The sequence below is a fragment of the Sorex araneus genome, chromosome 1, assembly GCF_027595985.1.
Source record: "Sorex araneus isolate mSorAra2 chromosome 1, mSorAra2.pri, whole genome shotgun sequence".
NCBI lineage: Eukaryota > Metazoa > Chordata > Mammalia > Eulipotyphla > Soricidae > Sorex > Sorex araneus.
The window spans coordinates 383801228-383816480 of NC_073302.1; the positions used below are offsets into that span (position 1 = coordinate 383801228).

At 37.5% G+C, this 15253-nt stretch overlaps 1 protein-coding gene across 3 annotated transcripts in view; it reads right to left on the reverse strand.

The window, feature by feature from the left end:
* Window positions 1–235: 235 nt before the first annotated feature.
* SDHAF3 (succinate dehydrogenase complex assembly factor 3) overlaps window positions 236–15253 on the reverse strand; it is a 57333-nt gene continuing 42315 nt past the window's right edge. The window contains exons 2-3 of one of the 3 annotated variants that reach the window (XM_055119488.1): window positions 12023–12182; window positions 236–746 (exon numbers count right to left, since the gene is read on the reverse strand). In XM_055119488.1, the coding sequence (XP_054975463.1) occupies window positions 619–746; window positions 12023–12182 (288 nt within the window). In that variant the 3' untranslated portion in view covers window positions 236–618. Of the gene's footprint in view, window positions 747–10755; window positions 12183–15253 lie in introns of those variants that run through there. The other 2 variants (XM_055119497.1, XM_004602207.2) reach the window with 2 other exon arrangements.

The following is a 15253-nucleotide window of genomic DNA, read 5'->3' on the forward strand; positions in this document are numbered from 1 at the left end:
GACAATGAGTCTAGCTAAAAGGCTCTATTTCACAGCCACCTTTGCAGACACAAGTGCGTGGTGATATTCTGGGTAGGAGTAGTTGGATATAGGACTTTAGAGAATCCTATTAGGAAGGGATAATAGGTGCAACCCTTGCCCCATTTTCTTTTCTACTACCCCAAAAAAGAAACTATATAAACTACACATGTTGTTTATGAATGAAACTTTCCTTGTTGTTGGCATGAGGAAAAGATTTAAACTCTATTAATGGAACAGAAAGCCCTTGTAAACCTGGGTCTCTGATAGCTCAAGGCAGGCATTCAGAAGTTCACTGTCCACCTTTCCTTGTTGTGTAAACTGAAAATAAATTACTGTGTGCCTAAGTTTGCCACAACCCTTAACTTTCCCTTTTGAACACCTCATTTACTCCTCACCACCCTGTCCATGTCAGTAACATAAGTAGTAACAAGAAGAATCAGTTGCAAGGAAACAGCCACCACCACAAAGCTTAAAACATGCCAATTAAGATCATTAACAGCATCCAAGGAGAAGGGAAAACTTTTCTGCTTATCCACCTGAGTCGCTTCTCAGCCCATGCTTCTACAACAAATATATCCTTCCTTTTTGTTTTCTCCTTCACCCAGGAAAAATCTTGTATCCATCCTTTAGCCTCTTCTCTCTCTCCTCTGGCCCAAGAGCTCCACTTCTTCTGTGGTTCCAGGTCCCATGGATCTTCCATGCTGTCTGGTTTGCTTTAGGCAGAGCTGTGGTAGAGAGTGAGATAGGGGTTGGAGTCAGGTCTGAGGACATGGGATTCAGTGGGGGACATTCTAAGTATGAAAGAAATGGGCAAATCAAGTACAGAGGAAATAGGATGACAAAGGGAACTGGGAATTAATGAAGCTGTTGCTAAGAAAAAGAATTGCCATAGAAAAAGGAATAAAATGGGTGAACATAAGGGACAAGTGCTCGAGCAGGGTGGAGTGGTAAGGGTTGGGGTGGGGGTGGTGGGAGGGATACTGGGAAAATTGGTGGAGGAGAATGGGCACTGGTGGAGAGATGTAAGCAAAATGCAAACATGAAAGTTCATAAGTTTGTAACTGTACCCCACAGTGATTTACTAATAAAAATTAAAAAAAATAATAAAGGACAAGTGCTTGAGTATAATTCTGACACTCTGGCATGTGAGAGAACCAGACTGGAAAAACAAATTAGTCCTTTGTGGGTAAATCTGAGGATAAAAAATAATGAAAATAAAATCTTTAAATTCTAAGATTGACCCACTTGGCATAATCTGTTACATTATTTGGCAAACGGTTTTTTCTACCCTTACCAATTTACAAGGTAACACATGTAGCTACCACTCTTGCATGGGAGTCAAATCAGAGAAACTCTATAGTAAACTGTGACTACAGGGCCAACTGCTCTTCCACTTGGGCCTCAGCAGAACCGATGAGATAAAACTCAAGTGTCAAATAGGGCTTGATGCAACATCTGCTCTGTTAACCAACATTAAAAAGCATAATTCTAGAGCTAGAGAATTTGGAAGCTAACTGATGTTTTCTGTAAGAAACAAAATAAAAATTCCTATCTTCTAAAACATTTTCTAAGTACATTTGAAGCACCATAATTTACAATACTATTAATTACAGCACTTTATGCTCTGAAGTTCCGACACCCTCCTGTTCTCGGTAACCTCAGTTCTGAAGACAAACTCTCCAGTTCTATTGCTTTTGGCTAATTGTTGCTCTTACTATGTTTCTTTATATTCCACATGAGAGAGGTCATTCTGTATCTGTCCCTTTCCTTCTCACTGACTTCACTCAACTTGATATTCTCTAATTCTACCTGTGTAATGGCAAATAGCATGATTTCATCTTTTGTCCTAGTCAAGTAGTACTCCACTGTATTTTTTTTACTTGCTAGAAGGTACTAAGGGAAATAAACCATGGGAAATCAAGTGACTATAATATTCCCTAGATATCAGAGAGAATTTATAACTCAGGCCAATCATAACAAATTTGATGCTATCAGAACTTGTAAGTAATAAGCTGAGTGTATAAAGTGGCAATCTACCATCAAGTTCCATAACTATTATCAAGCTCCAAGACTAGGTAACTCAGAATTTTTGGGCAGCTGCTGGGGTTACCTTGCTTCTTTTCGCTAGGTGCACACTTATGTATGCATTCTTCCAATTCTTCAATAAGCATTAAAAAATGTAACCCAGTCCTGACTGACAGATGTTCCTATACAATATGCTATCATGTTGAATTCCCTTTCAGGGCCAGAAAATATCTCTTCTATTCAGTAGGCTGCAAGCACACCTTCTCCTGTGAGCTCTGACCATAGCTCTGAACTACTGTTCATTACTAATGTGTCCTTCCTTGGGCACTCTGTTTTATCCCGGTAGTCTCCTTTAGCATTCTCTTACATCTCTATGGTCACTTTTTAAAAATGTGTTTAAGACTTTTTCTATAAAACTTTCATACCAAACTAATGGTTATTTTGGTCTTCAGAATGGACCCTAATAATTTTTAATTTATCCAACTAATGTTCAGTCTCTTGCCCCGGCGCCTGGCTATATCCCCCCGGGTCCCTCGAAGGGGGTGGATTTCAGTTTCCCTCCCCACCCCGAGCAGAGCTCCTACAGCCGAAGACTCCGGAGCCCAGCCACAGCCATGCTCAAGGCCCCTCTCCACACATTCAGACAAGCCTCACACATGAAGGAACCAGCATAGGAACCCAGGTGTGTGGGACCCAGGGCTGAGACTCCAAGCCTGCGCGGATCAGGACTGGGCCTCTTCCACCCAGATTCCCAATTTACCAGTAGCTAGTCGGTCATACCCAGGGACTGCCCCCAGCGCCATGTAATCCCATCAATGGCCAACATCCAGAGACTATAAACCAAGCTCCCAGAAGACATCTTATAGCCTAGTTCTCCCTCTGGGAGAACCTGACAAGCTACCGAGTTTCCTGCCCACAAGGGAGTGGGAGAGCCTCGCAAACTCCCCATGGTGTATTCATATGCCCAAACCAGTAACAATGCTGAATCTCATTCCCCTGACCCTTAAAGAGCCTGCAATGCACCACCATTGGAAAGGATGAGTAAAGAGACTTCTAAAATCTCAGGGCTAGGATGAATGGAGATGTTACTGAGACTGCTCGAGAAATTCGATGATCAACAGGATGATGATGATGATGATGATGATGATGATGATGATGATGATGTTCATGAATTTCGTATTTGCTGATAAAGTTCCAAGTAATGGTTAAGACATCACTGAATAAAACAAAACCCATGCTCTTATGGAACATGTGTTCTCTAAAGGAATGATATTGGGACGAATGAGGTAAATGATATGAAAATCTCTGGTTCAGGGAAGCGGAACTGGCCTTTATGATTCATAAGCTAACCTTTCAGATCAAACACAAATATCCTCTCTACTAAAGAAACACTGGTTTAAAATATCAACTAATTCAAATGTTCATTCAAATGTTTTTACCATAGTCATTCTGTTTAATCATATTTCAAAATCAGATTGCTTTGAGTGAGCTTGTCTTACAAGTTCATTATGATATACATTTTAAATTTAAAATTTTACTATTCTTGTATTCTGTCACTTGGGTTTTTTTAAACAGCCATCTAATGTGAGTGGCAGCATTCACTAGAAATGTCATTACTATGCAGATGATACTCTTTTAAAAGTTGCTTAGCAACAATTATTCAACATTCAGCTCCTATCAGCTTTTGCAATGAGATGTTTTGAAACTGAAATGGGTGTACTATTTCAGGTATCTGGCATTGAACTCTATTATTTATGTGCTAAAACTGCAAAAGTTAATCTTGAAATTTGTACAAAAATAACACATTTTTTAAGACTGATAATACTGCAAACTGAACCCAGCATTTCTTCTGAATCCAGCATATCTTCATGTTTGTCAAACTTACAGATAAGCAGAACACAAAACTGATAAGTAAAATTTTTAATTGAATTCACTATTCTTTAGATAACAGTATTTCTTGATCAAATAAATTTTAAAATGAAAGGATGAAAAATAATGCTTAGTAGTAGTCAAGTTATTTACCTCTTCAGATTTAATCTTATCTTAATAAACTGACATTACAAAGATCCTATTATATTTCCTCTAGCAGATCTTTTGCCAAAATAACTTAAAGACCAAAGAGAAAAATGAAAGTAGAATTAAGTTCATTTGAAGTACATCAAAATAACAGACTGGAAAAAATATAGAGCATTATGAAAAATAAAAGCAACATACACAAAAGTAACCATTATCTTTATTTCCCATTTCAAGCAGATATTTTCTTACATATCAAATATATTCATGAAAGGTTAATAATATATCAAGATTGTAGAGTGTTAGATTATGCCACATGAAACATATCCCATGGTGATCCCCAATTGAAATAATTATTTGTATACTTTATTGAATCTTCAGGGCAAGTGCCCAGCAATTTGTATCTTTTAATACCCAATATCATTCTTTAAGAAGGCCAGTGCCGTGATGTTTATGTTAGGGATGAGGATGGTTATCCACATCTTTTTTCTGCTCTTAAGATGTCTCCAAAACTTTCCACAGAATATATTTAGATGGTGCTCTTCCCTCACATGCCTGTATTTTGAGTAACAGTTATCTCTTCCATTTTGGAAATTTAAAAGCTCGCTTAAAAATGAAATTCAGGGCCTTTCCACTGCTGTACGAGCATGATCCCAGAGGCCAACTAAACTGCTTTGGGCATCAGCAGCTCACAGAAATGTCTCTAGACTGTGAACTGAGCCACTGCCCCATGTGGTGCCAGGAGGGAAGGGTTTTTCTCTCTTGGCTTTTCCATTTTTATGAGCACCACAAAAGGGAAGTAAAAGCTTGCAGTGATGCAATTTCTGGCAGAAATTTCCCGGGACTTTGTTACTAAAATACAGAAATCCAAAACTCTGCAACTTCATATCTCTTATTTGTCAGCAATGTAAAACATTATCAAATGGTTCCTTTTCAACAGGTCTGACTTTGGGGGGAACTCCAAACAATAATAGTGAGTTTTTCGTCTAATTAATTGTCTCATTAATAAATGATGCTGAAAAAAATATGGTAAGCCCTGAGCACCAGGTATAATTCCCAAGAAACAAAAAGTTAGGGGGAAAAAGAGGAAATCAAAGAATGGGCAAAAACTTGTTCAAATTTACTTGAAAGAGTGTACAGCTAGAGGGGCTGGAGCAATAGCACAGCGGGTAGGGCGTTTGCCTTGCACTCGGCCAACCCGGGTTCGGATCCCAGCATCCCATGTGGTCCCCCAAGCACCGCCAGGGGTAATTCCTGAGGGCATGAGCCAGGAGTGACCCCTGTGCATTGCTGGGTGCGACCCAAAAAGCAAAAAAAAAAAAAAAAAGAAAGAAAGAAAAGAGTGTACAGCTAGAAAACAAAACTTTATTTGCCTTATTTAGAATTATACTACAAATATAAATCATAACGAGACTACATTATACAACTTCAAATTAAGTAAAATTGGCAATACAACTTTGAGTAAAGAATGAAAGAAATATAATGTGGGAGTATAAATTGATATAAACAAAGTTTAATATTTTTTAAAAACTTGAAGACGGTTTTGTTCTTATTTTATTTTGAACACTGTGGTGCTCAGGACTTACCATATTTTTTTCAGCATCATTTATTAATGAGACAATTAATTAGACGAGACGAGACTGCATTTTCTGAGTATTTCACTGAGTATTCTCAGCTCATTTGTCAAATAACTGTTGACCAGTATAAGTGGGTTTGATCTTGGACATTCTATTTCACTGCACAATGTGTATTTTTCATGATAATATAATGTTTTATAAGACATTATAATTGTAAGATAATTTGAAATGAGGAAATGTGAGACCTCTAGCTTTATTCTTTCTCCAAATTGCTTTGATGTCATTAATGGTTCCAAATAATTTTGTGGAATTTTTCTCTAATTTTTGAAAAGCCATCAGATTCTTCACTGGAAATATACTGGAAGTATTCAAACTAATTATGTAATTTACTCAGTTAATATAAGAATTGGGGACTAAAATAGCTTTGCATATTTGGTGTTTTGTACTGTAAGTGAATCAATTCTTATTTTACTGATATTGTGAATCATGAAGTATATAATTAAAAAATCTTGGGGCTGGAGCAATAGCACAGTGGGTAGGGCGTTTGCCTTGCATGCAGTCTACCTGGGTTTGATCCCCAGCGTCCCATATGGTCTCCTGAGCACTGCCAGGAGTAATTCCTGAGTGCAGAGCCAGGAGTAACCCCTGTGCATCACCGGGTGTGACCCAAAAAGTAAAAGAAAAAAAAATCTTGCCATGTTGCCCTGTAGAACTGGACTTGAAGAACTCATGTGATGGTTAGTATATAGCTGGGGTGGAGAACTTTTTTTTCATTTCGTCTAGAAATTTTTTTATAAGATTTCAAGAAATATGCTATTAGACTTTTTCCCCCTGGGGAACTGTTGATTTACAGGTCTATGTTAGAGGTACAATTTCACATATCTTCAAACTTCAAAATGTATATTAGCATACCACACTTGACACTAAACCTCAGCTTATTTCACTGTCACTGTCACTGTCATCTCCTGGATCATCAATTTGCTCGAGCAGGCACCAGTAACATTTCCATTGTGAAACTAGTTGTTACTTTTTTGGCATATTGAATATGCCACGGGGAGCTTGCCAGGCTCTGCCGTGCGGGCAAGATACACTCATTAGCTTGCCAAGCTCTTCAAGAGGGGCGGAGGAATTGAACCTGGGTCGGCTGTGTGCAAGGCAAACGCCATACCCGCTGTGCTATTGCGCCAGTCCCAGCTTATTTCAGTAAACTAAAATATATGGTCAGAGTCTAAAGAACTGATTGGGTTGTTTTTCTTTTGGGTGGGGGGGAATCTTTGCTCCTTTATATCCTACATGAGTGAAATCATCCATTGTATTCCTCCTCCTGTTCTAATTCACTTTTATGCTGTTATTAGATTTTTAATGTCCAATAAGAGTAAGAGGTAGCAAAACAAGGAAATTATGTGATATGCTATAGTTTGTCATTTCAGTTGTGGAGGGTTCTGGAAGCAGATATTTTTGTGTCACCAGGACTATGGGCGGCTGAATGACTGAAAATAATGAATATAGAATCATATTGTTAGATAAGTAAAACACAAAGTTAGTACTGTCACAAAAATGATAAGGTTTGAGATGGAGAGAGTGTGAGCCACATGCCAAAGAACAGGAGCTAAAGACATAAAAGATGACATTGCAAATTAAAAACACTGAAGCAGTGTCTTCAATGAGATTACATTTTTAATTTTTGTTACACAAAATTTTTTAAAAAGCCCAACTGTAGTAAAGAGTTGGGGAAATAATGTTCATGAACAAACATAAATAACCCCAGAAGTGATATTCAGTGTCAAAAATTATACTGAAGTGACATTACATTACAATATTATATAAATTTTAGGTGTGTATCATTGAAAATCAACATTTTTATACTTCAGAGTTCATCACTGAAGATCAAATTTATCCTTCAACATTTATCCACTTTGTCTCAATTTATCCATACCTATCCTCACTCCCATTCCTTTCTGCTAACCACTAATTGGTCTACTTAGTCTAAAAGTTACCTCATTTGTTTTCTCTATATATCATAAAGATGAGTGAAATTATACCAATGTTGCTCTTTTTTTTTGGTCTGGTTTATTTCAATAAGCATAATCCCTCTAGCTGCACTCATATTTTTTCCCTTGTCATACTGTTTTAATGACAAAACTCCATCTTTTTCTTTATAGCTGATTAGTATTACACTGAGTATAACACATCTTTATTCATCAATCAATGCACACTAAGATTTTTTTCCATTGTCTATTATAAAAACAATGCTACAATAAACATGGAAATGTATAAAACTCTTTGAATTAGTACTTTCTTTTATTGGTAGTCAGAGCAGGATAACATATAATTTCTATAGTTTTTACCTTTGGAGGAATCCCCAAACTGCTTGCTATTATAATTTACATTCTCACCAACAGTGTCTGAGAATTTTCTCCTTTCCGATATGTGTTTTGTGTCTTTGGGTTAAAGCTTTTCTCACACGTTTGAGGTAATAACTCATTGTGGTTTTGACTTCCATTTCCCTAATATGATATGAACAGCATCTTTTCATGTGCCTATTGGCTATTGTATGTCTTCTTGGGAAAAATGTGTATTCAGGTCCTCTGCTTTTCTGTAAAGGGGAACTCGGCAGCTTTCTTTGTTGAATTTTATGAGTTCTTCATATATTTTTATAGTCAATCCTTGTCAGATGAGGTAAATCTTTTCTCGGTAGCATTTCTTTCGTAAGTCATCTGTGCAGCAGCTTTTTGGTTTGATATAGTTCCATTGTTTAATTTTTGCCTCTGATTCCTTTACCACTAAAGTTGCCAAATATCTCTAAGATTGATGTCCAGTACAGTACCTGTTTTCAACTATGTCTTTTATGATGTTAAATGTACATCAAGTCTTTCATGTATTTTTCAAGTAAATTTTTGTAATGATACTAGATTGTGGCAAACTGTCATTCAGCTACATGTAGTAGTCCAGTTTTCCAATACCATAATATTGAAAGACTTTCACTGCTCCATTGTAAGTTCAGGGCTTCTTTGTCAGAAATTAGTTCTGTATATGTGTGGTTTTATTTTGAGGCTCTCACTTCTATTCCAATTAATTTGTGTCTGTTCCCAAATCACAGTTTTATTTGCTATAATTTTTTTAGTATAGTTTTAAGTTGGGAAGCAAGATACTGCCATTTTTTGTGTTTATCTCAGGAGTGCTTTTGTGGTTCAAAATACATTTCATAATTTTTTCAATTTCTGTGAAAACTACCACTGGAGTTTTAATATAAATTATATTGTCCTTGAAACAGCCATTTGAATGATATTAAATCTTCCAACCCAGAGTATAAAATATCTTTCCATCTCTGTCTTTTATTTCTTTCAGCAATATTATAGGTTTTCAGGTAAAGATCTTTCATTTATTCCAAGGTATTTTATTCTTTAAGATGCAATTTTTTTTTTTCTCTTTGGATCACACCTGGCGATGCACAGGGGTTATTCCTGGCTCATAGAATTACTCCTGGTGGTGCTTAGGGGATCAAACGGGATGCTGGGAATTGAACCTGGGTTAGCCGCATGCAAGGCAAAGGCCCTACCCACTGTGCTATCGTTCCAGCCCTCTAGATGTAATTTTTAAATGGGATTGTTCTCCTCAGTTCTCTGCTAGTTTGTTGCATTTCTGTATGCAAATAACCATTTTTTTGTATTAGTTTACTATTTCTAAAGCTTTTATAGGAGTGTTGGGGATAATTTTATTTTCCAATATAGATTCCTTTTACATTCGGTTCTTATCTATTTGTTCTTGCTAACACCGCCAGTAGTATATTGGTTAGCAAAAGTGGGTAGACATCCCTACCTCATTCCTGATGCTAGGGGAAAAGCTCAGTTTTTACATCATTAAGTATGATAGCTATAGGCTTGTCATATGCTCTTTATTATTTAGTTATGTTCTATCTGTTACAAATTTACTGGTTTTAATCATAAAAGTATCTTGAATACTGTTTTTATGTATTTACTGAAATACATGCTTTTTTGTTCACTTATTGATATGATGCAACATACTGAATGAAATATGTTAAACGATTGTGCATCCCTGGAATAAAACTCCGGTTGATCATAATGCTGATAATTTTGTTGAAAACTTTTGCCCCTATGTCCAGGATATCAGTGTTTATATTCTTATAACGTGCTTGGCTGGTTTAGCAATCAGAATACTGGTTTCAAAGAATTTGTTTAGAAGTTTGCTCTCCTTTTCAAACTTACAGAAGACTTAAAGGATAGGCATTCTTCTCTGAAAGTTTGGTAAAATTCAGTAGTGGATTCATCCATTAGTATTTCTTAGATGAGCTCTCTATCCTAACTCCCTTTCTTCTGAATACCAATTTAGTTTCTTCAATTACTTTACTTGATATTTCCATCTTATTTTCCACCTTTATCATTTTTACATTACTATCTTCAAGCTCACTGACTCTGTCCTCCATTTGGTCCCCAGAGCCTTCTCTTGTTCAATTAATTTCTTACATTGAGCACTTCATAGCCTTCATTTTTTATCATCTGTTGATTCTGAGTTCATCAGTTTTCCTAAAATCTTATATTTTTCTTTTTAAATAGTGCTGGGGATTAAAACCAGGTATCATAAATGCATGATAATCAACTCTTGTATCACTCTGATTTTGCCTTTCTTCTTTGACCTCTTAGAGTTTCTTCATTATAGCAATAATTTTTTTGCAAGTATTAAAGTATTACCTGTTTATTCGGGTTGGAGCGATAGCACAGTGCTTGGGCCTTCGCCTTTCATGCGGCCGACTCAAGTTCGATTCCTCCGCCCCTCTCGGAGAGCCCGGCATGCTACCAAGAGTATCGAGCCAGCACGGCAGAGCCTGGCAAGCTACCTGTGCATATTGGATATGCCAAAAACAGTAACAATAAGTCTCTCAATGAGAGATGTTACTGGTGCCCACTCGAACAAATCGATGAGCAATGGGATGACAGTGACAGTGACCTGTTTATTCATGAGATTTTTTTTAATCACAATGAGATAAAGTTACAAAGCTTTCATGTTTTGAGTTTTAGTCATAAAAACATCCGGCCCTGCACTAGTGCACATTTTCCACCACCAAAATCCCCAGTATCCCCCTCCCCACCCCAGCACTTCCCCTGCCTGTGTGGCAGACAATTTTCATAATACTCTCTCTACTTTGATTACATTTAATATTTCGACAACAGTCCAGCCACCACTCAAACCTGCCGAAAGGGCATGCTATTGCTTGTTATGAATAGCATGAGATATTGCATGGCTTCGAGAGCGCTCGCTACTGGAATTCTAAAATTTTAGATAATTAGGGCCTAGAGAAATCTCTGCAGCAAACTGCTCAGTTCCAAGAATCTTTTGTGTGTCCCTTGATCATGGCCGTTAAGGACCTTACGTAGTAGAAGCAGTTCGTGGGCGTCATCTCAAGATCCCATCGGGGCAAAAGGATGAGAAGGGCCGACCCATCCCCTGAGGCCTGGTGTTTGCCATTACTGCTCCTGCCTATAGGACCAATTTTGAACTCTTTATCTGATAGCTACATAGTCTTCTATGTCTAGCTGAATCAGCTGAACAGTTGAAGTACTTTTACATTTCCAGCAGGTGGTGCTGTATTTGATTATCCTTTCTAGACTTGATTTTTCCCTGCATCAGCACAGTGGAAAAGTGTCGTTTCTGTGGAGAACATTTGTGGCACTGCAGCTCTATCTATTTTCTGGAAGTGAAGATCTGAGATTCAGCAGCTCTTCTGCCTCAGCAGTAGTTCTGATGTGTGGTGGAAAAAAGTGTAACTACACAGTTTTGTCCTCCAAAGCCTAGCCAATAACTCCTCTGTTGCCATCTTAGTCTAGAATCTTTATATCCCAAACCATTTTAAGAAAACTCAGGTTATTAATGAAATGTATTCTGCAGTATTGTTATACTATCATTTTTATAGACTCATACATTTTAAATTTAATTGTTAACCTTTTACTGTAAACAATGGCTCAGAATTAAACTTTCAGAATAAAATGTATTTATCTTAATAGATTTAAAGCCAAGAGACTTGAACATTAGCATTAAAAGCAATTTTTATGAAGAAAACAATTCAGCACAATTCCAGAAGTGAGTCCTTTTTAAGAGTCATTCTTTAGTCCAAAATTCAAATACTTATTTTACCAGTGATCCTGAAACCATATTGTTGCAGAAAGCATCCCTAGCTTAAACCAAGTATTTTCAAACCTTTAAATCTGGAGAAATAAGATTTTTAAATGAATGATAACTAAACCATGGGGTTCTGAACTTTAAACATTGTATGATGCTGGAGACTCATACATGCTCTACCACATCCTTAAAAATGTACACTGTGCACTAAGATTTTGGTTTTGTAGACTCAGTAATACTAAATTGCCTACTGGGTTTAGTAGCTTCTTGCATAAGTTCCTGCAATTGTCCAATTTGTTCATCACGAAAGTCATCAAGTTTTTCTTCTGGGAGGGTGGCTCCAAAACATGCTTTTCCAGCTGAATTTTGACTGTTTTCATTAGCTTGTTGCCAAAGCACTGCTGCATACATCTAATTAAAAAAAAGTTACATAAAATTAAAATAAGACAAATATCCTAATCCAAGAAACTTAAATTTCTGTGTCACAAACAATGTATTTCAAGCAATTTTCAGACAAGATCAGGCGCATTCAGGGTGGTATGGCTGTAGTCAAGCGATTTTCAAAGGGATAAGGGTGACTGTGGTATTAATAAACTAGTGAGTCCTGAAATTAATTTATCTCTCATCATTTTTTTTAATTTATTTATTTTTAATTAGAGAATCACCGTGAGGGTACAGTTACAGATTTATACACTTTTGTGCTTATACTTCCCTCATACAAAGTTTGGAACCCATCCCTTCACCAGTGCCCATTCTCCACCACCCGTAAACCCAGTGTCCCTCCCACCCTCCCCAATCCCATCTCCCCCCCACCCCACCCTGCCACTGTGGCAAGGCATTCCCTTCTGTTCTCTCTCTCTAATTAGCTGTTGTGGTTTGCAATAAAGGTGTTGAGTGGCCGCTGTGCTCAGTCTCTAGCCCTCATTCAGCCCGCAACTCCCTTCCCCCACATGGCCTTCGACTACAATGTAGTTGGTGATCGCTTCTCTGAGTTGACCTTTCCCCGGAATGTGAGGCCAGCCTCAAAGCCATGGAGTCAACCTCCTGGTACTTATTTCTACAGTTCTTGGGTGTTAGTCTCCCACTCTGTTATTCTATATACCATAGATGAGTGCAATCTTTCTATGTCTGTCTCTCTCTTTCTGACTCATTTCACTCAGCATGAAACTTTTCATGCCCATCCACTTGACTACAAAATTCTTGACCTCCTTTTTTCTAACAGCTGCATAGTATTCCATTGTATAGATGTACCAAAGTTTCCTCAACCAGTCATCCGTTCTGGGGCATATATGCAAACAATGAGGCAGAGGAAAGGGACATGAAAAAAGCAATCCCATTCACAATCGTGCCCCAGAAAATCAGGTACCTCGGAATCAGCTTAACCAAGGAAGTAAAAGACCTTTACAAAGAAAACTACATAACGCTACTCCATGAAATCAAAGAGGACATGAGGAAATGGAAACATATCTCTCATCATTTTTAATAAAAATCTCCTTTTAATCACATAAAGGGAAACTTTTCAGTATTAAACAAAACATCCTTGACCAGAAACTGGTTTGGTTTGGTTTGGTTTTTGGGCCACTCCTGGCTTTGCACTCAGGAATTACTCCTGACAGTACTCAGGGGACCATATGGGATGCTGGGAATTGAACCCTGGTCGCCCTACCCGCTGTGCTATCGCTCCAGCCCTGAGAAACTGTATTTTTAATGCTGCATTTTTCCCTCTCTTAGACCTAATATTCCAGTTACCATTATCTATAGATGTTAAGATTTTCTGATAGTTTCTCACTCTAAAAATTAATCTTTTCTTTTTTATTAGATAACCAAGAGATAGTTACAAAAATTATCATGTTTCAGTCATACAACAATTGAGTACCTATCCTTCCAGCAATGCCCATTTTCTACCACCAAAGTTCCCAGTATTCCTCCCACCACCTGCCTCTGTAGCAGCCACATTTCCTCTTACTCTCTCTCCTTTTGGGTGTTATGGTTTGCAATACAGGTACTAAGAGGCCATCATGTTTGATTTATAGTCTACTTTCAGTACACATATCTAAGCGATCGTTCCAACCATCATTTACTTAGTGGTCCCTTCTTTATCCCAGCTGCCTTTTCCCCCAGCATATGAGACAGGCCTCCAAACCGTGGTGTGATCCTCCTGGCCCTTATCTCCACTGTCCTTAGGTGTTAGTCTCCTATTATGTTACTTTATATTCCACAAATGAGTGCTGTCATTCTATGTCTGACTCTCTCTTTCTTACTAATTTCACTTAGCATGATACTTCCCATGTCCATCCACTTATATGCAAATTTCATGATTTCATCTTTTCTAACAGCTGCATAGTATTCCACTGTGTAGATGTACCAGATTCTGGCTATTGTAAACTATGCTGCAATAAACATACAAGTGGAGATGTTATTTCCACTGTATAAAAATCGATCTCTTAATCAGGTAGTAAATACCAGTATATTTCGGTTCATTAACCTAAAAATGGTACTTTCTAAGAATGGTACTTTCTAAGAAAGTATTAGTTTTGAACAATTTTGCTATTCTTTGTTTAAGATATTTAAATGCTTATGTAATGTGTGAACTCTACATCCTTTGCATTCCTCTACATTCTTTTATCATTAGATAAAGATCAAGCCTTACTAAAAGTACCACTGGTCTGTGGAGATAATAGCATCCTTCTAGGTCTAGTTATCCTCATTACCATGGTCCTGATGATACCTACCATTTTCTCTGCATGCATCAATAAGAATATGTATATTGTCTGCTCATCATAAATATGTCAAAATACCTAACAACTATGTGCTAGCCTCTGATCCAGAAAGTCAACTTCTATTTTCTCTTCTGATTCCCGTTTTATGCTAAAGGAGAGCTAGAGCAGGCATAGTAATCTTCAGTGTCACCACCTAAGGAATCAGAACAAAATCTAGGATAACCACCACCAGTAGTGGAAAAGCTCAAAATAAAGGAGACTAAATTATGGGAGGCTCAAAGGTGACCCATAATTTAGAAAAAGGCAATTCCAAAATGACTTAGGGATTTAAAGTAACCATAATCTTCAGAGCCAAGAATAGTCAATGGAAAATAGGTGCAAATCATGTGATAAAGGGTTAATATCCAAGATGTATGAACATTAGCAGGTACCTGCTAAAATGTTCAACATCACTTCCGATATGGAGAAATGGGAATGCTCACTGTCTGTGGGATAGGGCACACCCACTACGAAAACCAACACAGAAGTACCTCTATCATATGTGTTTATGGTGTGTTGCTTTCATTTTATGTGCTCATTGCCCCCTCACTTACTTGGTATTCTGAATTCTGTAATCCAGGGCCAAGAGTTTGCTATACTTTTCCCTCTTATTTGGTTTCAATATGACCACAAATAAATGAAGTCATCATACAGTATTTGTCCTCCTTCCTCTTGTTAATTTCATTTAGCATGAAGCCCTCCAAGTTGCTGCAAAGTGCATGA